Source organism: Bos mutus, chromosome 8, assembly GCF_027580195.1.
Source record: "Bos mutus isolate GX-2022 chromosome 8, NWIPB_WYAK_1.1, whole genome shotgun sequence".
NCBI classification, from domain to species: Eukaryota; Metazoa; Chordata; class Mammalia; order Artiodactyla; family Bovidae; genus Bos; species Bos mutus.
In genome coordinates, this window is record NC_091624.1 from 28,732,660 (window position 1) to 28,759,263 (window position 26,604).

General features: G+C 35.2%; 2 protein-coding genes across 3 annotated transcripts in view; one reads left to right on the forward strand and one right to left on the reverse strand.

Moving 5' to 3' along the window:
- CENPP (centromere protein P) overlaps positions 1 to 26,604 on the reverse strand; it is a 237,069-nt gene that overhangs the window by 145,930 nt on the left and 64,535 nt on the right. For both annotated transcript variants that reach the window (XM_005901835.2, XM_070375280.1), the window contains exon 5: positions 24,872 to 24,968. In XM_005901835.2, coding sequence (XP_005901897.2) covers positions 24,872 to 24,968 — 97 coding nt within the window. The remainder of the gene's footprint in view (positions 1 to 24,871; positions 24,969 to 26,604) is intronic.
- Positions 5,758 to 21,184, forward strand: OGN (osteoglycin). The gene is made up of 7 exons (XM_005901833.3): positions 5,758 to 5,903; positions 6,643 to 7,169; positions 8,582 to 8,678; positions 15,354 to 15,512; positions 17,233 to 17,435; positions 19,511 to 19,606; positions 20,420 to 21,184. The coding sequence occupies exons 2-7, from the start codon at positions 6,996 to 6,998 to the stop codon at positions 20,588 to 20,590; spliced, it is 900 nt and encodes a 299-aa protein (XP_005901895.1). The 5' UTR covers positions 5,758 to 5,903; positions 6,643 to 6,995; the 3' UTR covers positions 20,591 to 21,184.

Genomic DNA, 26,604 nt, shown 5'->3' on the forward strand with positions numbered 1-26,604 from the left:
AGGGTTTCCTGTGGCTCAGCAGTAAAGAATGCCTGCAATCCAGGAGACGAAGGAGATGTGGCTTCGATCCCTGGTAGGGAAGATCTCCTGGAGGAGGAAATGGCAACCTACTCCAGTATTCTTGTCGAGACAATCCTATGGACAGAGGAGGATGGCAGGCTACAGCCTAGCGGGTCACAAAGAGCGACTAAGCACACACACACATGCATGCCAGTTACAGGTATCCTACAAGCAGTAACTATTATTGCAGCATGTCCGGCCCAACCTCCTGCTGGATCTATGTGCCCCGAGCCGTCAGCTGTGCTTCACACGCCTCAGTGGACCCTCTAGAAAGGAGTTTGCATCTTTCAGGTTCCTTCCAAGGTTCTATTGTACAAAAGATTAGTAAACAAGAGAGAATTTACTAAAGGTTTCATTAGGGAGAGAGAAGAGAGATCTAAAATCATATACCCACAACAAACATATTCCAAGTCATTATTTGATGGTTTAGCTTTCCAAAGCACCTCTAGATAGCCTAGAAGGATGAGGAGCAGTTTCCCAGACCCTTCACGAGGCATTTGGCTACCTGGCTCCTCTGGCCAGAGTAAGGTGAAACTCTTCTTGTCTGTTAGGTAGAAGAGGTCAAAGAGGCCAACTCTGCTCTCCCTTTAAAGGCAAGTACATATAAACACGTCACAAAATGTCCTCCAGCTGCAGGACCCAGAGGGAGGTAGATGAACAACCATCTTACATTAATCAAAAACACCCAGAGGAACTCATACCCCAAGTAGTTCTCAGTAAAAAGAAAACAAAACAAATAACCACCAATGCTTTCTGCAGAACAGAAGAATAAAGTTCTACCTCCTACCAGAGTTACAGACAAAACTAGGTGATATATCAGGAAAGAAAAAGATGAAAATTCATCAATTTTCTCATTACACTTCAAAATATTAGCTATATTAGCTCTGAGGTTGAACTTTCTGTCTTTGTGCCTACTAAGGAATAAATTCAAATGATACCATGAACCCAAGCTTAACAAATACATTAAAAAGGAAATAAAAATAAAGGATATTCAATAAATTTGCTTACAATATACTGGTTGAGAATGTTTAGCATGTATTTAAGTATAACCTGAAAACTATACATTTTTTACTTTATTCCTCAAGTTGGAACCACTAAACCAAAACGCAGATATATGCATATCATGTAACACACTTAACCAATTCCATGGTATGAAAGCTAAAAAAAATAAACCTGTTTCTTCTGTATACTTTTACTGTAGCAAAGAAGTCCAAGGAAAGCTAGAACTAAAACTCCAATTTCCTGATTCCAAATCCATCTTTTCTAAATCTTGGAAATGAAGAATAACAGCAGCTGGAAACAAAATTAAATCATAACAGCTAAAAATCCAGTTTCTTTTATGTTCCAATTTCCTAAATAAATATAACCTGCTATGCCCAGCAGGTAAATATCACAGCATTTCTGGATATGTCTGTCGTTGCATGTTTAGGTTGCAAACTTATTATACGGAGACTTATGAATACTACTCAGAAAAATTAAAATCACAAATATGATCCATTTTAAACATTAACTCTTATTTATATTGAGTCATAATTCCCCTCCCTTTAAGTTTTAGCCTTCTAGTCCAGAAAGTACTTGGGTTCCCATCTTTATTTCATTTGACCAAGGTATAAGGTATTGTACCTGCTTATTAGGTATATTATATTATTAGGTGTATTATACCTGCTTATTAGGTATAAGCAGGTATTTGATACGGAGATTCAAATCATAGACGTCCCACAAAAAGCCCAGAATGTTGGTTAGAAACAAGTCAGAGGTCTTTCCCACACTGAAGGAGCAACAATTACACAAGGTAAAATTCTGATACACCTTCAAAGACATAAAACCCTACAAAGATACCAAGGATAATGTAGTAGGGTTAACAAAAAGAACTCCACAGAGATAACCCTCTCAATTTTGGATAAATGCCTGCTCTTGAGCCTTGACGGCATTCATCTTTTATTACTGTGCAGTGAAAGTTAAATAGCTCTTTTTGGAGTAGAAAACAATCTAAGTTTGAAACATATTTTACACTGGAAATGGGGTAGTAAAGACTTTGACTCCAAAGAGCAGTTTGGGCTTTGTTCAGCTTCTAGGAATTAATCTATATCTTTGTTTAAAATGAGGGTTATACTTAATGGACATGAATTTGAGAAAACTCCAGGAGATAGTGAAGAACAGGGAAGCCTGGTGTACTACAGTTCATGGGGTCACAAAATGACTTAGCGACTGAACAACAATAACAATTCTCTTGATAGTCCCACGGATAGCAAGGAGATAAAACCAGTCAATCCTAAAGGAAATCAACTCTGAATATTCACTGGAAGGACTGATGCTGAAGCTGAAGCTCCAATACTTTGGCCACCTGTTGTGAACAGCCATTGGAAAAGACCATGATGCTGGGAAAGACCGAGGGCAGGAGGAGAAGGCGGCAACAGAGGATGGGATGATTGGATGGTATTACTGACTCAATGGACATGAGTTTGAGCAAACTCTGGGAGACAGTGAAGAACAGGGAAGCCTGGACTGCTGTAGTCCATGGGGGTGCAAAGAGCTGGATAAGACTTAGCAACTGAACAACAACAACAGATTTTAGAATGGGACAGGCCAAACCTAACAGTCTTAGGTTGGCCACGCCAGAAAGACAACCATGTGGTTTAGGATGGGTCATGTAGAATCAGTCAAACTGGGGGCAGAGTTCAACCATGTGGAATACTCAATTGATCATGCCTATGTACTGAAGCCCCAGTAAAAGCTGAACCATGAGGTTCAGTAGCACTTTCCTGGTTGGCAATACCCATGTTCCTTGTCATGCGTCAATGCTGGGAGGGCACTGATGAGAACATCCTGAGAACAATACAAGTTCTGTATGTGGAACCCTCCCAGACTCTGACTACTGCCTCTCTTCGTTTGGGTGATATTTATGTGTGTCTTTTCTCTGTGATAAACCATAACCATGAAATAATGGCTTCCAGTGAGTTCCATGAGTGCTTTAAGCAAATTATCAAATGTAAGGGTGGTTTTGGGAAACTCTCAAACTTGCAGTTGGTATAAGAAATGAAGATGGTCTTTGGAACTGTGCTCTCAAACTTTAGTTTGACTAACTCTGGGAGGGAACATACATATTTTTCGGTGTAACTCTGAATATTTCTAGAATCTTTCTTGTGCAGTCATCTCCCCTTCAATGTGGATATGACCTCTGATCTCAAAATACTACAAAGAGATGGCATATATGATTACAGGTACATGATTGCTACAAAAACTGTACTGCTCATCTTGTTGGAATACTAATCTTCCTTTCTGGCTATGAAGAAGAAATCTGCCATAATATGAGCTGCCCAATGGTGGAGGCCACGTTGCAAATAACTGAGGGTGGCCTTCAATCAACATCAAGCAAGGCTGAGGCTTAGTCCTACATTCTGAATGGAGTTGTGGCCAACAACCACATAGGCTCATACACCTTTACCTTACTTGACCCTTGAAAAGAGAGTACAGCCCTAGCCAACACCTTGATTGCAAATGAGGTATAAACAAAGCCATGGACAGAGGAGCCTGGAGGGCTACAGTCCAAAAGGTTGCAAAGAGTCGGGTACATCTGCAGCAACTTGGCACTCATGCACAAGCAAAGCCATATTTGGACTCCTGAGCTACAGAAACTATGGGATAATAAAGGTGTGTTATTTTAGATCACTATACCTGTAATAAATAACCAATAAAATAGGTAACTAGTAGTATTCTTCAGAAATGCAACATTAGAGAGCTATCTCTAAAATGAAAATAGAATCATGCCACTCGCTGGCTTAAAAAAATTTCTCAGTGGTCTCTCACTGAATACAAATGAAAGTCAAACACCACAGCAAGGTATAAAAGACTTTTCCTTAATCTGACCTCTAGTACCCTGTCTGATCTCTTAATATATACCACCCCCCTAACCTCTTCTCTTTCTCCCTCTAAGCTCTAGCCATATACAACTAATTATAAATTATCTTAATGATCTATCCTCCCCCACCTATGTGCTGTTTCCATTCCTAGAGCAATTCTCCCTTGGTCTGCTCCTGCCCTGACTACCCCCTCATTTTCTCTACAGAAGTCAGTTTGGTGCCACCTCAGTGGCTTTACCCTTTCCCAGATCACTGCAGAATATTTTTGTATAGCAGGTCGCTCACTGTGCCTTCTATCGCTTGTTTGCTGCTGTTCTTGCTTACTTACAAACTCTTCCTCCTTGAAGGGAAAAAACAAGTTTTGCTTGTCTGGGTTTATTTTTCTACAGTACTGGCAGAGAAGTGGCACTCAATAAACTTCTACTAAATGAATGAATTTACTCTGCTGACAAAGGTCTGTATAATTAAGGCTATGGTCTTCCCAGTGGTCACATATGGTTGTAAGAGCTGAATAGTAAAGAAGGCAGAGAGACGAAGAATTGATGCGTTCAAAACTGTGGTACTGGAGAAGACTCCTGAGAGTCCCTTGGACAGCAAGGAGATCAAACCAGTCAATCTTACAGGAAATCAACCCTGAATACTCATCAGAAAGACTAATGCTGAAGCTGAAGCTGCAGTATTTTGGTCACCTGATGCAAACAGCCGACTCACTGGAAATATCCCTGATACTGGGAAAGACTGAGGGCAGAAGGAGAAGAGGGCATCAGAGGATGAGATGGCTGGATGGCATCACCGATGCAATGGACATGAACTTGGGCAAACTTTAGAAGATGGTAAGGGATAGGGAGGCCTGGCGTGCTGCAGTCCATGGGGTTGCAGAGAGTCGGACATGACTGGGGACTGAACAATAACAACAAATGAATGAATGCCAATAAAACTATACACATTGGTCAGAACTTTTCAAGGAAAAAAAAGTTATAATCCACAAAATAATTTTATGTAGTACAAAGTACCAAACTGTGTATACCATAGTAAACTATGAACCTCTAAGATTCTCTAAATCTATTCAACATCTATTCAGTTCACTTCTCAACATCCCGTTAAACCTGCCACACAACAGAAAACAAATCAATATCTGCTATTTCATTATTAGATTTTTCCAAAGAATTTAAAGTCATAAAATCAACCCAAATCAGAGAATATCACAACTAAATTTAAACTAATTCACATTCAAGTAAAAATGTAAGTATTCACATCTTAGTTTATTCAAGCTTTAATTCAAAAAACTCCAAAGCCAATTTTGAGTAGAAAAGAAAACAAACCAGTATTCTTTCACTTTCTATTTTTTTTTTTACAAAATATTCATATCCACACACTGAAATTTCAGCTGAGAGGAGAAAGAAAGGTTACTTTGATTGCTAAAAGTACCAGTGATAAAATTAATCTTTAAAGATGTTCACCTAGTTATCTAGATACCACTTCAACTTCAAAAAAAATAATATTAAGGTAATTAATACTATTTTCTTCATTCAGCAAACAAAAACATATTTTACAAATCCCGAATTGTAACATTTATATTTAAAAAGCTGATTCTGACAGTTGAGTTTTTGTTACATATAACAAAATAAAGGGGGAAGTGGGCCTCAAATGACTAAACTAAAAAATAATTTGTGCTACGAGTATTTATTACACAAAGTAAAAAATAACAGAAGTTTATGATAATCAGTGGAAGCAATCTGAGTACAGCAGTTACAAATATTTTAGTTCTCTAGTACAACACACTACATTTCACCCTGCAGAAAGAATGTTGGCAAAGATCTCTACCACATGGAAACTGCTTTTAAAGCTGTTGGGCCCTGAAATTCTACTCAACAGTTTGAAATCACTCCACAGCTTTTCTCATTCACCCTCCCACTTGGGGCTAATGCAAGCCATGACCATCTATTGAGGAAAACCACAAAAAACTTCAAAACAGCTACAACGGTAGGCTCTTTTCTCACATATTATTTTAAATATTGTTTGTTAAAATGTGACATATAACAATCTTAGTAAATATAAAGGCAATCTTAAATCTTTTTAAGTCTCAGTTACCTCGGATAACTATTTTTTAACAAGCACTTAAGTATATCACCGCATAACTTGAATGTCCATGCAGGCAAGAACAGCGTGCTGCAAAAGTCACAAAACCATGTTATGCTTAATTTCAACCACTGACTTTTTTGACAAACTAGTATCTAAAACGCAGCACCAGCAATTCTGAGTGATTCTGTCTGAAGTTACTTAAGAAAAAGCAGAAAATGTGTACCACCAGATAAAATCCAGTGGTGAGCCTAAAAGAATCTTTCCCATTTCATTCTCTTGAAATCTTTGATTAAAGTTCTATTAGTTTTCTAGTCTGCAATACTATTTTTGCATTTTTCATACCTTAAATTTTAAAAGAAATGCTATTACCTAAAAATAATGATATCTATGGAAATTATGAAACTGAGGAATTTGAAATCATGGCTTTTTCAATATTCTGTATCACCTAAAAGTAAGTGTTAATGACTATTTTTCAAAATGTTAAATTTAAAGTTTAAGTTTTAAAACTGTTCCTGGAACTTGTTTCTGCTCATACCAATACAAATCAGGAGTTCTTATAAAGTAGCAAAGCTGAAATATGATATTTTTAACTCACATGAGACAGGATCATGGGTCTTCATTTTAACTGTTTATATTACAGGTATTCTAAGAAGACTTCAATTGCATACCTTTGTTCAAGGTACCTAATTATTAAAAAACTGAAATTATCAACGTTGCTTGGATTTTTGATAGAAAAAGAACTAAAACCATTTTCTGAAACTATTTTTCAGAATATCACTGATACATAAAAACTTTTAGCATCTAATTAAAGATCACAAAGGGTTAAATACTGTTCGCTGGCCCCTGCTGCGTATACCCTGCCAAAAAGTCCTCTAAGCTTTTAAATATTGCTTCGATGGTCTGCATTTTTATTTCCAGGGAAAAAGAGAGTATTGTCCCACAGTCAGCAGGCCACTAGCTTATTAGTTTTCAGTCACCTTAATTTCTATTAAAATGAAGACTCTGCAATCTACACTTCTCCTGTTCCTGTTTGTGCCTCTGATAAAGCCAGCACCACCATCTCAGCAGGATTCACGCATTATCTATGATTATGGAACAGATAATCTTGAAGAAACCTTTTTTAGCCAAGATTATGAGGATAAATACCTGGATGGAAAAAGTACTAAGGTATTTTATTTCTACTCTAAATTTAATTTATAAAATAGTCACCCATTTAAATGCATGTTTTTGTTTTTTTCTGAATGTGTCTGATAAGGTAAGAGGAAAGGAAAAGCACTTGAAATGATTCAAAACAATTCAAAATAACTGTCCCTAAATTATATTTTTAAAGTATGCATGCTTCCCAAATTAATAAATAGACTCTGTGATAACCAAATAGTATCTGTAACAACCAAAACATAAAATTTAAGGAAAACTAAAATTTGAAATATACAATTTAAGGAAAATTCAATTTAAAGATGATCTCTTATCAGCAGAGATTTACATTTAAGTCACAATACATAGTGCCTTTTATTTGCATATTAAAATAAAACAGGAGAAATGTGTATTAGGAGAAATAAAGATGGATTACCAGTTTAAGGTTTATTATTTTAGGAAGAAGTAGTTCAAGTACATAAATAGAAGAGTACTGCTTATTTTGTATCTACAGGATTTCATAATAATTCACGTATGTCAACTACACAGTATCAAAAAATTAAAACTACTAATATGCAGCATGATTTTCAATCAATTTCAACAACTTAGGCTCTATCATTTTACCAAGTAACTGTCACTGTCATTGTCTACAGAGATGACTTTCCTACCACATTTTTCATATTCTGCTTGCACAGGGACTAAGTAATTACTTGTGGTTTTACTGGAACACAGAAATGAATACTGGATAAAGAAAAAGTTAATACAGCACATAAGGATCTGCTGCCTTCCTACAGTGTGTCTGTACGTGTCTCTCTCACACACACACGCAAAATGGAAAATAAGAGATGCAGCCAAATACTTAACAATGTTGATTCCTTCAAAAGTTCTCTACTATAAATAAGATGATAAGTATTTTAAGAGTGAACAGTTATAATAGATTCTTTTTTTTCAGTACAGATGAGCAAATGTTAATACTACAATTTCTTTCAATGAAGTTGGCTAATATCCTAGTATTATTATTATCATATATGTATATATTAATAATATATGTATAAATAGTCATGCTTCCCAGGTGCTTAGAAAAAAAAAAAAGGCCTATTATAACAAGCTGTCGGCTCACATGGCTGATTTCAATCTTATCAATCAGTTTAAAGAATACTTTCAAAATCTCCTGGTCCCTAAAAAGTAGTAAGTAAAAAAGTTCTCTGCTTCTTCTCTTTACATTGCTTTAGGAGTCTCTCTAAACACAGGGACCAAGATATTTGTGAAGTGGAGCAGAATTCAACAGCACTTAATAGACAAATGGAGAGTGGAAGGACTGTTCAACCAGAACATTTATGGGAGAATGCTGTCTGTAATCCCTCAGTTTTACAGTCCAAATTGTAAATAATACCAAAATTACCAAATTGTAAATAATTGTAAATAAACGTTTATTTTTCCAATAGGAAAAAGAAACTATGATAATAGTACCCAATGAGAAAAGTTTTCAATTACAAAAAGATGAGAATATAACGCCATTACCCCCCAAGAAAGAAAATGATGGTAAGTATGAATACTCTATTATCCTATTTTTAAAAGGAGCTTTAAAAAGTAGCTTACAATGGAACTTTATCTGCTATAGTTCAAAACTGCATCAGGATACAGTAAATCCAAACAGTGGAATTTTATCTCCAATGATAAAGTCAAACAGGTATATTGTGAATTTTCACCATTTGCCATTCCACGTTATGAGTGAAAAACATGGAATAGGAACATTCAAGAACAACCAAAGTTCAGTTTGGGTTTAGCCTCTGTAAAGTGTGTGCTTCTATCTATATAAAATCAATTCAAGAAATACTTGTTAAATTCCAATTAGTTGCAAATCCCTGGTGGCTCAGCTGGTAAAGAATCTGCCTGCAATGTAGGAGACCTGGGTTCAATCCCTGGGTTGGGAAGATCCCCTGGAGAAGGGACTGGCTACCCAGTCCAGTATTCTGGCCTGGAGGATTCCATGGATTGTATAGCCCATGGGGTCCCATAAGAGTTGGACACAACTGAGCGACTTTCACTTTCACTTTCACATGTAGTCTGAGGATAAAGTAAATAAAATATTATTTTTGCTTTTAAGAAATTCACAGGAGAAATGGTTATATACGTAATTATAATGTATGTTTCAATTAAAACAATAGAAAACTTATACAATAACAAATTACAAAGTACTACTTATTAGTTTCTATTTGGTTTATTATTGCTCTCTCACAGACCATTATTTCACGTGACAATATGAAAAAAAAACCACACACTAATTTCTATAGTGCTACAATAAAATTAAAATGAAACAAAACAGAAAATATATCTCAAGAAATTTGAAAAGCATCATAGTGAAAATAGACTAGAAGAAATTAAAAGACATTTCTTGCTCGTGGATAGGATGATTTAATATTACAAAGATGGTAGTTCTCCCTAAATCTGTAACAATAAACTTCTTTAAAGAGTTGGGTAAGGTTGATCCTCAAGTTCAGATGGAAAATCAGATCTGCATGAAATCACCTATCAGAACATACTTTAAAGCCTCCAAACTTAAAATAAGTATAATACTGGTACATGAATGAATGTCCACAGACAGAAAGAAATACATATAGAAATTTAGTAAATAACCAAGGGACCATCTTTAATCACTGAAGCAAAGATGATGTTTTTATTTTTAAAAAATATTTATTTATTTAGGTATGGCTGCTCTGGGTCTTCATTGCTGTCCGTGAGTTTTCTCTAGTTGCAGATGGGGCTACCCTTTGCTGCAGTGCACAGGCTCTAGGTGCTCAGGCTTCGATAGGTGTAGCATGTGGGCTCAGGAGCTGTGGCTCAGGAGCTTAGTTGCTCTGTGCCATGTGGCATCATCCCAGACCAGGGATTGAACCCATGTCCCCTGCATTGGCAGATGGATTCTTAACCACTGGACCACCAGGGAAGTCCCAAAGATGATGTTTTTAAAAACTGAGTCTGGGACAACCTTGAAAAGGGATACAATTATATCCCTCTTATACAGAAAAATAAACTTCAAATAAATTAGGGTCTAAATGTAAAAAGTGAAACCATTTAAATAGTAGAAGATTACCTGACTGTGGGATGTCTCAAAATCCAGAGATGATAATAGAAAAGACCAGTAAGTTTGACTCCATAAATGAAAAACATTTGCATGGCAAAAATCATCATAAATGAAGCTGAAGACAGCTTAAAACTGAGAAAAATATTTTCAATATACAGCACTGTAAAGAGTTAATATCTCTAATTTATAAAGAACAAGTAAAAATCCAGGAAAAAGAAACTGATAAAAAATCCATGGGTAAAATGGGCAAAAGGTATGAACAGACAATTCACAAAATGACATAAAAATGACCCTTACACACATAAAAGGTGTTCAATCTCACATGGAAATTTAAATTGAGATAAAATTTTTTAACTTATCTGACACAAGTGTGACAATATATTAATATATTCCACTGGCAAAACCTGCGTGGTATCAGACACTGACATATGTTGCTGATAGTAATGCAAATTGGTAGAACAGAGAGGAATTTGGTAATATTTGATGAAACCTAATATGCATTTACTTTGTGACCTAGCAACTGACCTCTAGGAATTTATCCTAAAGATATACCTTCAAAAGTAAGAAAATACATATGCAAAATCTCTGAAGGATTGCTTGCAACAGCAAAATATTGGAAACAATCTAATTATCCATAAATTGAAGAGTGGTTGAATAAAGTATGGTACATCTACCTACGGAATGCTATGAAGTGGTAAAAATGAATGAGGAATATTTATATAACGAATATGGATTGATTTCTAGAAGAGATTATGTGAAAAAAACCAAAGTGCAAAAGAGTATCTACAGTATGCTGTCTCTTCTAAAAATGAAAGGGATATAAGAGAAGATACACTTGTGTGAAAGAAATTCAAGAAGGGCAATTAAGCTGAGACTAGTTACCTATGGGTTACAGATGGACTAGGGGTGGAAGGAGGGGGAGACAGAAACTATAGGTACAGGGAAAAGGTGGCAGAACTTCTCTGAGCACACTTTTTGTGCATATCTGATTTTAGAACATTATATTCACATAAGCAAATAAATATAGTACATTCATAAATAAAATCAACAAGGATAAGATAAAAAGAACCCAAACTGACAAACAAACAGAAAAATACAAACTTAATTGTATTTCAAATGAGCAACATAACACATTACAGGAAGGGAAATCTAACTGAAGTAACTCAGTATTTTGATGTATACTTTCAGTAGACAAATACTAAAATTCCAATGAGTAGGTTTGTTTTCCATAGTGTTATAGGTTAACAATAATGAAACTACTTAACGTGTGTTCTAGGATTGAGTAAAGTAAATACAAAGTGGATCAGGAGAGTCAGGTCTCTCATAATCAGAGAAGGGTGTTAAAAGATATGGTCAGGGGGAAGGCTGGAAGGAACACTGTGGAAATGGAGTGGAATGGACTGGAATGAAAGGTATCAGCATCAACTCCTGGTTTGTATACAGATATACAGAAAAAGATATAAACATGTTTGCTTCCCTGTATGAGTATGTATGTGCATATATGCATATGATATGTTTATGGTTTTATATGAGCATATGGTACATATATATTATATATGTTTACATGTGTGTCCATGTGTAGTGTGTCCATGTATAAAAACATATACATGTGTATGTATGTATTATACATACTGCTGCTAAGTTGCTTCAGTCATGTCCCACTCTGTGTGACCCCATAGATGGCAGCCCACCAGGCTCCTCTGTCCCTGGGATTCTCCAGGCAAGAATACTGGAGTGGGTTGCCATTTCCTTCCCCAGTGCACGCATGCATGCTAAGTCGCTTCAGTCGTGTCCGACTCTGTGCAACCCTATGGACAACAGCCCACCAGGCTCCTCTGTCCACGGGATTCTCTAGGCAAGAATACTAGAGTGGGTTGCCATTTCCTTATCTGTATTATATATGAAAAGAGAGCAAAATAAAAATAAATATATTTCCCAGTCCTCTTTGCTGAAAGATCCCAGGAACAATGAGATCCCAGTAGCAATGAGCACATGCACACCCAAATCTTGGTTTCTAAATACCATTCTCCACTGACATGGACCAGTACTTCTTAAAGTAATAGCTGATTTCAGACCTGGGGCAGGGAAAGGGCAAGGATTGGTATGGGACATCTCAGCATGCCAGAAAATAAGTAAGCTCTCAAAGAATAGTAGAGACATTTAATTTTTTAATCAAAATATTAAAAAAATATATGTATAAATGTATGACAGATGTATAAGATTTATTCACTAAAATCCAGACAATAATGGTGAGAGATATTTAAAAAGACCTAAATATATAGATAGAGATACACTGTATTCAAGGACCAGAAAACTCAGTATCATTAAAATGTCTATTTTCCCAAATTCGTCTGTAGATTCAATGCAGTCCCAATTAAAATTCTAGCAGGCTTTAAGTAATTAACAAGCTGAGTTTAAAATTTATATAAAAATGAAAAGAACCTAGAAGAAACATAACATTAAAGAAGAATAAATTTGGAGAATTTACACTACCTAATATCAAGACTTACTATACAACTTTTAAAAGAAAACAGGATAAAAACTTGGTGGTTGGCAAAGATTTCTTAAACACAGCACAAAAAGCATGAACTATAAGGGAATCAATTATTATTCATTAAAATAAAAATGTTTGCTCTTTAAGAGACATTGATTAGAAAATTAAAAAAAAAAGCCAGAAACTGGAGAAAACATTTTCTCCAAAACATATTCTGACAAATGACTTATATCTATATAATATATATAATTCAAAACTAATAATGCAAAACCCGTTTAAAAAGCAGGCAAAAGACATGAGTAGACACTTCACCACACACACAAAAACATGTGGATGGCAAATAAGTATATAAAAAGATGCTCAGCACATTAGTCATTAGGAAAATGTAAATTCAAACATGAGATACCACAACACATCTTACTTGAAAGGCTAAAATCAAAAAGTCCAACCACACATACCAAATGTTGGAAAGAATGCGGAGCAATTGGAACTTATATGCACTGCTAACGAGAATTTAAAATGGCACAATGACTTTGGAAAACAGTTTAGTAGGACTTTTTCCAAAACGTAAAATATATATGTATAATAAGACACAGCCATTCTATGCTTAGGTATTTATAGAAGAGAAATGAAAGCGATAAGTCCATACATTAACGTTCATAGCAGCTCTCTTTGAAATAGCTGCAAACTGGAAACAACCCAAATATATCTAAGAGATGACTGTATAAACTGTGTCTACTGACAGAATGGAATGAATTGGACTGAACTCAATAACAAATAGAAATGAATTACTGATAATGCAAAAATAGATGACCCTCAAAATAATTATGCAGAGTTAAAGAAGCCAGACAAAAGAGTATATACTGCATAATATATTAAGTTTCTGGTCCTCAATATATTCATAATATTAACATATTAAGATAATGACAGAAAGGATATTAGTGGTTACTGTGAGGGAGAGATAATTACCAAAGAGCATGAGGAAACTCTTGGAGTGATCGATATGTTAATTATCTTGACTGTGGTGATGGACATCCAACTTATAAATCTTACAAGTTAAATATGTGCAACTTATTGTATAACATTGAATCACAAAAAGGCTATGGGATGATAAAACAGAGTTTAGGAGTTCTCGTCGACTAATCTGGGACAATCTGATTATCAAAATAAATATGACAGTAACATATGACCCATGGGATAAGGAATTCATAAGTTCATACCGACAAAAATAAATAAGGAGGGAACATTCCACCTCATATCAGAATGTGAACTAACAAATATAGAAGAAATGATGGAATCAGAAAAATTATTATTTGGCAACTATCCCAGTGATAAATGATTCAAGTAAGACTCAACAATAGATGAAAACTAGAGTTTTAAAACATGAAAGTTTGATAACAAACCTGATGTTTAGAATCTCAAAGTACTTCTCTAGAAGGTACACACTCATTACAAAGCGAAAAACAGTAATTTTACAGGGTGAGAACCATGGCAGACACCAACTGAACCAAGTTACCCAAGACAGCATTGTAAGGAATGACACAGATACATGACACAGAGGATGAAACATTATTTCTGTAGTATTCCTGCCAAAAATGAGGAACCTTTTTTATAAACCCCAGTTGAAAGACATTCTGCAAAATAAATGCCCTGAAAATAAATTTTTAAAAAATTCAAAAATTTCCAAAACAGTAAAAAGATATAAAAAACAAAGACTAAGGAACTCTTCTAGGACGAAGGCATGACAAGTAAGTGCAATAAATGATACAGGCCTCTAATTAAAATAAATAAATTTAAATTAAAAAAAATGATGCAGGGTGCAATGGGATTCTAAAAGTGCTCACAATGACTCCAAATTTTTGTTGCTGTTGTTGTTGCTGGAAATGACTTTTACTTGAATCTAAGTTTAAGGGAGAATGGAGGAGATTATTACGAAGCTAAAATTCAACATTCTCTATGATTCCAAGTTCATACTTTCACTAATTAGTTTCATTGGAAGGACTGATGCTGAGGCTGAACCTCTAATACTTTGGCCACCTAATGCGAAGAGTTGACTCACTGGAAAAGATTTTGATGCAGGGAAAAACTGAAGGCAAAAGGAGAAGTGGGTGGCAGAGGATGAGATGGTTAGATAGGATCACCAACTCAATGGACATGAATTTGAGCAAACTACGGGAGCCAGTGAAGGAGACGGGAGCCTGGTGTGCTGCAGTGCATGGGGTTGCAAAGAGGAGGACATGACTTAGCAACTGAACAACAAACTCATTACAAATGTGTTTGCACTACCACAAGTGATAAATCAAGCTTGTGCTTACCTTAAGTCCAGCTTTATGATTTTTTGATATGCAAATGAAGAAATGTAACTGTCAATCAATTCAGCAATTAAATAAATGATCATTGCCAAAACAGACAGTAAAAGAGATTGTGTATTACAGAATTTAAAATAAAATTACGCTGAGTTACCAGATACAATATAGATCACTAGCTAATATGGCCATAACATCTTTCCTGTTATCATCTATAATTGTGTAAAGTATCTTTTCGAATTAGTAATAACATTCATGATAGCAAGAATTTTAATACTAGAGGTCAGATATTTTTAAATTATTGATTTTTATGATTTTGTTTCCCAATTCAGAAATGCCCACATGCCTGCTATGTGTTTGTTTAAGTGGCTCTGTATACTGTGAAGAAGTTGACATTGATGCTGTACCACCTTTGCCAAAGGAATCAGCCTATCTTTATGCACGATTCAACAAAATTAAAAAGCTGACCGCCAAAGATTTTGCAGACATACGTAAGCTAATTTTAAATAAAATATTAGTGTTAACTCATGTTAGTTATTTAACTCATATAAACACAAGTTTCTAGGTCACACGTAGGATAGTCACTGTTGGGGTATTTTAAGTATCCTGCCAGGAGGGTGTTGCTATGAGCACCACACACAGCAACTACTTCTGCAGTCAAGTCCAAGTCCTGGATCACTCATTCCAGAAAAGTTTCCTATATTCCAATTTTGTCGAGGGCTTCTGAAGAAAATGATACCAAGAAATGCACACTGGCTCCACTAGACACTGACGAGATTAACCATCCTGAATTCATGCTGTCACTGGTAGTTCCAACTGACTGAATACAGTTGTTTCTCATTATTTGTGGATTTTATGTTTTCAAACTCACCTACTTTATAAATTTATTTGTAACCCCAAAATAAATACTTCTGGCACTTTCAGGGTTATTCACAGGCACATGCCTGTGGCAAAAAATTTGAGTCATCCAGGTGAGGTAGAACAAGATGCTTTTTTTGTCTTTTATTTCAGCTTTAAACAAGTACCTCGTTTACAGCCTACTTAGTGCAATATTTTTCACTTTTCATTTTTTGGCTTTTTTTTTTTGCTGTTTGAAACACTCCCTAAATATAGTGTTGAAGTGCTGTATATTATTTCTAACTGCAAGAAGGCTGTGATGTGCCTTCCAGAGAAAATACGTGTTAAGTAGTCTTCATTTAAGTGAGTTACAGTGAGTTACAGTGCTTAAGATGCCTTTAAAAAAGAAACACACATACAATTTTCTGATTGGCTGATGAAAATGTGTGATGAAAGGCTCGAATCCGTATATTCCCTAGGAGCAATGGTTCCATATTCACTAATTCAGCATTTCTGTCGACTTTATAGATGACTACCTTAAATAGTGAGAAGTGACCATATCTCCTTATCATCCCAGACAGAACAAAAGTGATGCATACATACACACATATTGAATTTCTCTCTCAGTATGTACCACATTAACAAAATAGGGAACATTTTTGCCTTTGTTGTTTTTAAGCAATAAGGCATGGAGAGATTAAGATAATATACCCACAATCACAGGGGCTTCCCTGGTGGCTAAGATGGTAAAGTATCTGCCTGCAACGTAGGAGGACCTGAGTTCAATCTCTGGGTCAGGAAGATCCCCTGGAGAAGGGAATGGCAACCCATTCCAGTATTCTTGCCTGGACAGGATGCCAGGGACAGAGGAGAGGAACCTGGTGGGCTACAGTTTATAGAGTTGCAAAGAGTCAGACACAACTGAGCAACTAATGCAAACAAAACAAACCCATAATCACAATGCAACAGGATGGCAAGAAATTCACAAATATTTACATGATTCTATTCAATCAAACATAATGCTTGCCTTCCATAATTTGCAACAAAGAATTTCTTTCATATTACTTGAGCATACTCAGAATTCAAACAAAAAAGGATGGAAGGACTCTATTAACTTAAAGTTCCCTTCCAAACCTGAAATTCTAGAACTCCAGTGAGAAATGCCATCAGTGTCAAGCACTGAGTACATGCTGAGTATTCATTCAATAAAACTTACTGAGCTATTAATTGTACATGTTCTGCAAAGCACTAAACATAAAAGAAATTTGAATTACCTGTTAAATAAATGCTTTTCCTCAGTCCACACAATTAAGAATTTAACTTCATGTATTTAAAAAATTTTTTTCTGTATTGTTTGTATATTTTTCCTTCAAGCTAACTTAAGACGACTTGATTTTACGGGAAATTTGATTGAAGACATAGAAGACGGTACTTTTTCAAAACTTTCTCTGTTAGAAGAACTTACACTAGCTGAAAATCAACTACTGAAGCTTCCAGTTCTCCCTCCCAAGCTTACTTTATTTAATGCAAAATATAACAAAATCAAGAGTAGAGGAATCAAAGCAAATACATTCAAAGTAAGTATTTTATAGTATGACTGAGCACAATATAATATCATTGTTATACAGCCAATAATAACATGATAAAAGAAGAAGAAACTATAGCCTAGAATTTTGTTTTAAAACTATTACATAATAAATAGTGATATTATTAGGCTTATTCAAGTCTAGCTTATGCCTGTACCTCACTTAAAATAACTTTATTTGGTTTCATGGGACTACCTGGTGTCACATCTTTTTCCTTTGTTCACACAGCAAATATTTATTTATATAGACAAAGACTCATGGTACCAAGAGTCTCCAAAACCTCAAAATGGAAGTTTTCCTGTGTTTCTTCTTCCCTACAGTATTAGTAATTCATAAACACCAGAAAAATCATGCTGTAAAGACTGAATTTTATTTTTAATACTTAAAAGTATTAGCCCATAGAATTCTGTAGGGAAATATTCTTTTGAATTCCATGATGGCACCTAATACAAAATTCTGTATGTAGTAAAAATTAAATATATTTCTTAATTTAATCATTCAAGAAAATAAATGCTCAGGAAAAAAGGAAGGTGATTTACTTTGATTTAGGTAGCCAGGTTGTCTCAAAATGCAGTCTACAGAGAAGTAATCACCTCAGCCCAGGACTTCCATAGATCTGAAGTACTCATTCCCAGTCCTGGAAGAAACCCCAGATGAAAGGTTGAGATAATCATGCTACTGGTTAGCAACAGAAGACCTTGCTCAAAATACAGGATTGTAGCTCCTTTTGACAATTTCTAACAGTTCCTCAGAAGTTAAGGAACTCTTAGGGGACTTTCAGACTGGCCTTACTTTAAAAACAAACAAAAAAATGCTTGTAATTTGAACATACACAATTTGAGCAGGTAAACCTTTGAATAACTGGTATGTTAAAGACCTACAGGAGCCAGTCAACATTTACAAAAGAAGTATTTGACTATTTTACGCATTTATTACAGAAGGGATTAATGACAAATTGGCATCAAAATGATAAAGTCAGCTATTTTCTAGTTTTGCTTAATGCCCAAGGCTGCAAAAGCCACGTAAAATCAAGTCACTCTAATCCATGTGAAGAGGTCCACTGGGGAAGACAGGAGCTTGATTCTTATATAATGGGTTGTAGGATGCTTAAGAGGGCTTCCTAGGTGGTACAGTGGTAAAGAATCTATCCACCAAAGCAGGAGACTTGGGTTGGATCCCTGGTTCAGGAAGATCTCCTGGTGTAAGAAATGGCAACTCACTCCACTGTTCTTGCCTGGAAAATCCCATGGACAGAGGAGCCTGGTGGGTTCCATGGGTCACACAGAGTTGGACATTACTGAGTGACTAAGCACACATGTAGGATGCTTAAGAAAGGATTAAAATAACAACAAATTAATTCTAAAAAAAAAAAAAATAGAATCCAAATTCTGCCATAGGATGTATATCAAAAGTAAGGTAAAACATTACTGTCAGGGGAAACTATATCTTGAAACTACAGAATTATACACAATAATGGGTTATTGATTATGAAGAGTAATCTAATGTAGACCCCTTAGCAGGGTAAAAAGAAAAATCATACCCAGCCACGTATTTAATACATTGCTTTGGAAGATATCTTACTAACAAGCACACACATCTCTTAGGAATATTCATTCTACTATAAGTTAGTGGAGCTGAAATGGAAAGTTCTGGAGATTCAAGAGAAGTTATAGCAGTACCAGGATCCAAATACAATCCTGCATAAGCATTAATATCATCACCTATTCCAAAGACAAATTTAAAGAGCCCCAGAAATTGACATGAGGGCTGAGGCTGGCTATGACTGGGTATTCAGATGTGAGGTGAGTAGACAGACATGGGGATGCATTAGGGTTCTATTGCCCTTTGTAAAGGACTGAAATACACTACTTGTAAAACCAAAACAGCAAACTAAAAATCCCACCAAATCAAAAACTCCCATACCAATGACTAATAGTATTGATACATGACTATATCTATGTATTTTATACATATGTATATTTATATATATGTGTATATAGCTTGAGTCGTGAAAAAATGCACTGATCTCAGGTATCAACTCAAGCAAAAGCACCTTTTCCTTACAGAAACTGCATAACCTCTCCTTCCTCTACTTGGATCACAATGCTTTGGAATCTGTGCCTCTTAATTTACCAGAAAGTCTGCGTGTAATTCATCTTCAGGTATGATTGCTCCTTTCACAGTATCAGACTTTAATTCAAATTACTATGGGTCAATCTTACAATTCATTAGGAAATTCACTTACTTATATGTAAATGTTGCCCATCAAAAGCATTAATATTTAGTCAAATGCTCTCTCTTGCCCAGAAGCCACAGTTCTATTCAGAGCAAAGCCAAAGGATCAGTAACACCACGTATGAGGTCTGCTCTTACAGGATGGCTTGTCTCCAGGTGTGTACCTGGCATCTCCTAGTTAATCTGACATGTGGATTTGAAGTTAGGGGACACTAAGACGTGGTTTATGTTTCTTTCTCCAAATAGCAGTAAACACTTGCTTTTGGAGACTTCCCAGCTGACTTTATTGTCCAACATCAAGGGTAATAGAAAAGTGAAGAGGGAATAAAAAGAGACTAAAAGTAGTCTTTCACCATCACAAGAATTCTCATTTGTTCTTTTTACTTCTTTAAAGTACATTTAAGGACACAGTACCCATTTTGAGTTGACACTATACAACAGGATACATTTTCCAGTTAGTACAATCTTATTTGTACTCAGAAATTTGTTACATACATGAGTTTTATTCTTAGAAAAAGCAAGTAGTCTGTTCTTTCAAAGTAATACTGTAGACATTAAAAAGGGAGGCTCAGATTGCTCAGACAGGGTTTTTTATTACCATGAAGATAGATATACAGTATGTACCATATTTTAAAAATCACTTTTTATCGACAGATAAAATATTCTGCCAGACCTCATTACATAGCATACAAAAGGATGATTTGGAGTTTATAAATGATTTTTTCCCTTTTGTTTTCCAGTTTAACAACATAACTTCAATTACAGATGATACATTCTGCAAGGCTAATGACACCAGTTATATTCGGGACCGCATTGAAGAGATACGCTTGGAGGGCAACCCCGTCATCCTGGGAAAACATCCCAACAGTTTTATCTGCTTAAAAAGATTGCCTGTAGGGTCATACATTTAACCACTATCAATGCAGCATAGCTAAAGTACACACATACTTATAATCTGTCTCAACAATGTCTAAAGGAGCATAAATATTTAATATTAATTTTGCATCTGACTATTGAAGGAACTTATGCTTTAAGCAAGAATGTTTAAAAAAAAGTCTTATATATAACAACAAGTAAAAAGTAAGATTGAATCTCTAAGTTCAAAACAGAAATGTGAAAATATTTGAACAGAATTACAAAATCCCTGTAGTTCGTAATAGAGTAACACTTAAAAGGTATGTTTTTATATAAATACCCAAAATTAAGAAGTGTTACAAAGTTAAAAGATAAGTCCAAGAAACTTTCAACTGTCTTTCCTGGCTTCCCCTGGATCCCTAAAGCTTTTAAGGCATATGTTCCAAAGACTTTGAAAAGCTGAATATTTCTAAGGATCTCTCACTTTTCTTTCTTTTATGATTTATACATTATTCATTATGAAGTAGGAACTCTGTTTTCTTTCTTTTAAGGCAGCTACTATATTTTTACTTAGCCTGAGAAATAGGGTATAGTCTTATACCTAAGCAAAACTTTCCAAATAAAGCATAATTTTACTCTCTTGACAAAGAGCTAATATAGTAATGTTCAATTATTCTGTTTTGTGGTTACACAATTAAAAGCTTTAGTAAAGTAGTACGAAAATTTATTTAATCTAAATAATCAACATTCTAAGTCCACCACAAAACATTTTAGGAAGCTAGGCACATCAAAATCAGTATGCTTATTAAAAAAACTGAAAGTCCACTCTGTTTCTCAGAATATAGCCATAAAGTTCTCCACTGTAAAGTCTTTCAGTTATGACATACCTACAAAATATTTTTTATACTATAGGAATGAATCTTATCAATAAATTTATCCAAATATAAAATATGAAAACAAAGCAAATTCTGTGGCATTACTATTGCACACCACCTTCCCAACCACCCATTCACATTCATGTTCATGAATATAGGCCATATATTCATAAGAAAGCATCTCAGAAACATTTTCTAAAGATCCACGATTAACTAATATGTTTAAAGATAAGAATTAATCTCTAATCTAATGGTGATGATTTATAATGGCACTGCTGCAAGACTGAAATTCCTGAAATTACTTTCCTCTTGCCCAAATCCCATTCAAAATTCTTAACTTCCACACTTCTTTGGGGTTGCATATAAAATTATCACTGCTTTAGAAATAAAAGTCTGAAGGGCGTATATAAAAATAACCAACATTGTTTCCAACATCAATTATAAATGAGAATCAAGTTGGTCTCTATCCTCTTTCCAGAACAAATATTATTGGTGTTTTTTCATTTCATGATAAAATAATAAAAGTAAAAATATGCTCATTTCCATTATCTTAAATAGATAATGCTTTATTTTTGACACTGATAATGAAAGAAACAGAAGATTAAAATTTTAAGTATTTTAACCTACAAACATTCCTGAAACTAAAGAAGATACGCATAAATAGAAGGACAGCTTGTGTTCATGAATGAAAGATGGAAAAGTTAGTATGTCAACACTATCCAAAACAATTCATAGATTCAAAATAATCCTTATCAAAATCTCAATGTAATATTCTGAAGAACTGGGAAAACCCACCAAAATTCATATGGAATCTCAAGGAATTCCAAATAGTCAAAAGAAATTTGAAAGAAAGATCAAGACTGGAGGATTCTACACTTCCTCATTTCAAAATTTAGCTACAACGCTACCGTAATTAAAAGTGTGATACTGGCATAAGGACAGACATATAGACCAATGGAATAGAATAGTGAGACCAGAAACAAAACTTCATGTACAATCAAATGATTTTTGAAAAAGGCATCAGATCAGATCAGATCAGATCAGTCGCTCAGTTGTGTCCGACTCTTTGCAACCCCATGAATCGCAGCATGCCAGGCCTCCCTGTCCATCACCAACTCCCGGAGTTCAGTGCATCAAGACCACTCAATTAGGAATAGACAGTCTCTTCAACAAGTGGTGCTAGGAAAACTGGATATTCACTTGTATAAGAATGAAGTTGGACTGCAGGCTTACAACATACACAAAAATTAACTCAAACTGAATTAAATACCTAACTTAAGAGCTAATCTATAAAACTCCTACTAAAAATAAAGAGAAAATTCTGTATGACTCTGAATTTGGCAACAATTTCCTGGATATGACACCAAAAGCACAGGACAAAAAAGAAAAAAATAGATAAACTGGACTTCAAAATTAAAAATTTCTATACATCAGAGAACACTATCAAGAAAATGAAAAGACAATTCAGTGAATGGAAGAAAATAAGTGCCAATCATATTTGATGAAGTAAATATATAAAAAAAATCTACAATTCAACAACAACAAAAAACCTGATGCAAAAAGGGACAAAGAACTTGAATAGACATTGCTCCAAAGAAGAAATACAAATGGACAATTAGCACATGAAAAGATACTCAAGGTCACTAATCATTAGGAAGGAAATGCAAATCAAAGCCAGAAAGAGATAGAAATTCACACCCAACAGTTTGGCTACAAAAAACAAAAAAAAGTAAAAACAAAACAAAAACCCAGACAATAATGAATATTGGCAAGGATGTGAAGAAATTGGAAGCCTCATGCCCTGCTGTTGGGGATGTAAAGTGGTGCAAGCTGAAAGAGAGAATTACCATACAATCCAGCAATTCCACTCACAGGTATATATACTTAAAAGAATTAAAACTGAGACTTGAATAGATATTTGTACACCAATGACTTGAGAAGGACTATTTGCAATAGCCAAAAAGTGAAAACAATTAAGTGTCTATTAAAGATGAACGAATAAACAAAGTTTGGTAAGTGCATATAACAGAATAGTATCCAGGGCTAAAAAGGAATGAAATTCTGACACATGCTACAATATAAATAAATTTTGAGGACAGTATGTTAAGTGAAATAATCTGGCAAAAAGAACAAATTTGATGATTCTGCTTGAACAAGATACTTAGTCAAATTCACAGAAATGGAAAATAGAATGATGGTTCCCAGAAGCTGGGAGACAGAGGAATGACAAATTAAGTGTTTAATGGGGACAAGGTTTTCAGTTTGGGATGAATAAAACATTCTGTAGATAAACACTGGTGATGACTGCACAACCATGTGACTGTTTCTTTCCATTCTAACAACCTTGTCACCAGCAAAGACCAGCTCAAATAAGCACTTTATTTGCTACAGGAAAAGCACACCAATTATACTTCTCTACTTGCCTTAAAAACATGTCAAGGAAAGTCAGCTTGAAAATGGAACCAGTGCTCACATTTCCCACAGCTCATCCTAATGTATAAGTAAATGGCCATATGATATGATTTATTATCATAACTGCCAGCATGCTCCTCAATTATTACTCTATTTTACCAATTCTGAAGAAGAGCTATTTAACTGTTCTTGTTCAAGAGCACCTGCAAGTAAACAACATGATCCTGAGAACTCCTCAAGGGACCACAGTACAGTACAGAAATCAGCATGCTTCGTTCTAAAGAAAATCCTATGCTTGACAGATTAGCTCAACCAAATAAAATGCAAATGATGATGACGATGATTTAAAGAAAGAATCCAAAATAAATGAGTGTTAGTACCAGTCATAAAAACAATAGTCATGACAAAAGTCATGACTCAGGATTTTGAGGAAACCTGAACCTTGCCATATTATTCATGTGAACTCTTTTAGAACTGATTTCTGTGTGGATCCCTGCTGTCAGTAATTTGATCCTATCCAGCTAAGCATGAGTCAGAGGATTACAACGTAGCCAAACATAATTCTAGCTATGACAAACAAAAACAGGGAGTTTTAAAAATGTCTTTGAATGTATCTGCATTAGGCCTAAGAAGCATTACTTTATAAGAATCAGACCTCAATATTTAAACTTGAAATATACAATAAATAAGAAGCTTAAATACAGAGAGTGATTTAGAATGTAAAGATTACATTATGACATTATAAGGCTTCTAAGCTCATATTCTTTACTAGCATTTAGCATTTTACTTCAAGTATCCTTGACAGATTAATTTTTCAAAATGTATATTATAAAATAAATATGACTATAATTATTTTTCTTTCAGTGAAAATGGTTCACTGATTTCTACAGAAGCATTCCTCCTCTATTTATTGCAAACAAATGCAAATCCCAGAAGCCAATAAAAATATTTTCTATCGTTTGAAAACTTTAAGAATGTTATCTTAAATCCCCAAATTGACATCAGCTTCACTTTCCATATATGTTTAAATTGAAAGACTTTAGACTCTACCTTGAAATGTTTAAATGTGCGCTTACGATAGTCACACCACTCCACAAAGAAGCGTAGGCTTCGGAAAAACATAAGCAGATCTCTTTTTTCTTCTGCTCTGTAGAAATACAAGGTTCTATGATTAATAAATATCATTAAATGAACCCCCCCCCAATCTGGCTTTATTTTATTATTGCTTTTTACAGACCTGACACTACAGCTTGAAAAGTACTTGCTTGATATATTTGTATATACCAAACTCTGCATTTTTGAGTATGTGCCCCTGTGTGATTTCTCAGACTGGAATTCACTTTTCTCCATTTTCAAATGTTTAAATTCTACCCATCTTTCAAGACATCACACAAATGCCACATCCTCCTTGATACCTCATTTGATGATCCATGGTATAACAAAGAATATATCTGGTCTTAGTTACTAGTTCCTAGTCATTATTTCATGCAAGGATGGGCACAAAAAAGGACAGAAATGATAAGAACCTAACAGAAGAAGAAGAGATTAAGAAGAGGTGGCAAGGATACACGTAAGAAATATACAAAAAAAGTCTTAACAATCACGAAAACTCTATGGCGTGGTCACTCACCTAGAGCCAGACATCTTGGGGTGTGAAGTCAAGTGGGCCTTAGGAAGTATTACTGCAAACAAAGCTAGTGAAGGTGATGGAATTCCAGCTGAGCTATTTCAAATCCTAAAAGATGATGCTGTAAAAGTGCTGCACTCAATATGCCAGCAAATATGGAAAACTCAGCAGTGGCCACAGGACTGGAATAGGTCAGCTTTCATTCCAATCCCAAAGAGACATAATGCCAAAGAATATTCAAACTCCTGTACAGTAGTTGTATGGTGAGGACAGTTATGAGCACAGATTGTGCTCATTTTATGTGCTAAGCCAGGTAATGCTCAAAATCCTTCAAGTTAGGCTTCAACAGTACATGAACTGAGAACTTCCAGATGTATAAGCTGGATTTAGAAAAGGCAGAGGAACAGAGATCAAACTGCCAACATCCATTGGATCACAGAGAAAGCAAAGGAATTCTAGAAAAACATCTACTTCTGCTTCATTGACTATGCTAAAGCCTTTAACTATGTGGATTTCAACAAACTGTGGAAAATTTTTAAACAGATGGTAATACAAGAACACCTTACCTGTTTCCTGAGCAACATGATGCAAGTCAAGAAGCAAGTTAGAACCAGACATGGAACAATGAACTGGTTCAAACTGGGAAACGAGTATGACAAGGTTATATACTGTCACCCTGTTTATCTAATTCTATGCAGAGTTCAGTCGCTCAGTCATGTCTGACTCTTTGTGACCCCATGAACTCAGTTATACAATAATGCCTACACAGAAGGCACGACACTACTTTCCATTACTGGGGAAGCACACAGGAAAGGTGTACAGACAAAGACTGGTCCCTGTTAAGAGAACACTGTGTTCAAAGAACTGCAAGGTATTCAGAATGGCTACAGTGAGGAGTAGAAGGAGACAAGTGAAGAGGAAAATATCAGAGATGAGATTAGGACAGTGCCAATTCATTTGTTCACTCATTCCTTAGGCTGAAGTCGTACTATGTACCATCCACTGTATTCAGTTCAGTTGCTCAGTCGTGTCTGACTCTCCGTGACCCCATGAATCGCAGCACACCAGGCCTCCCTGTCCATCAACAACTCCTGGAGGTCACTCAGACTCACGTCCATCGAGTCAGTGATGGCATCCAGCCATCTCATCCTCTGTC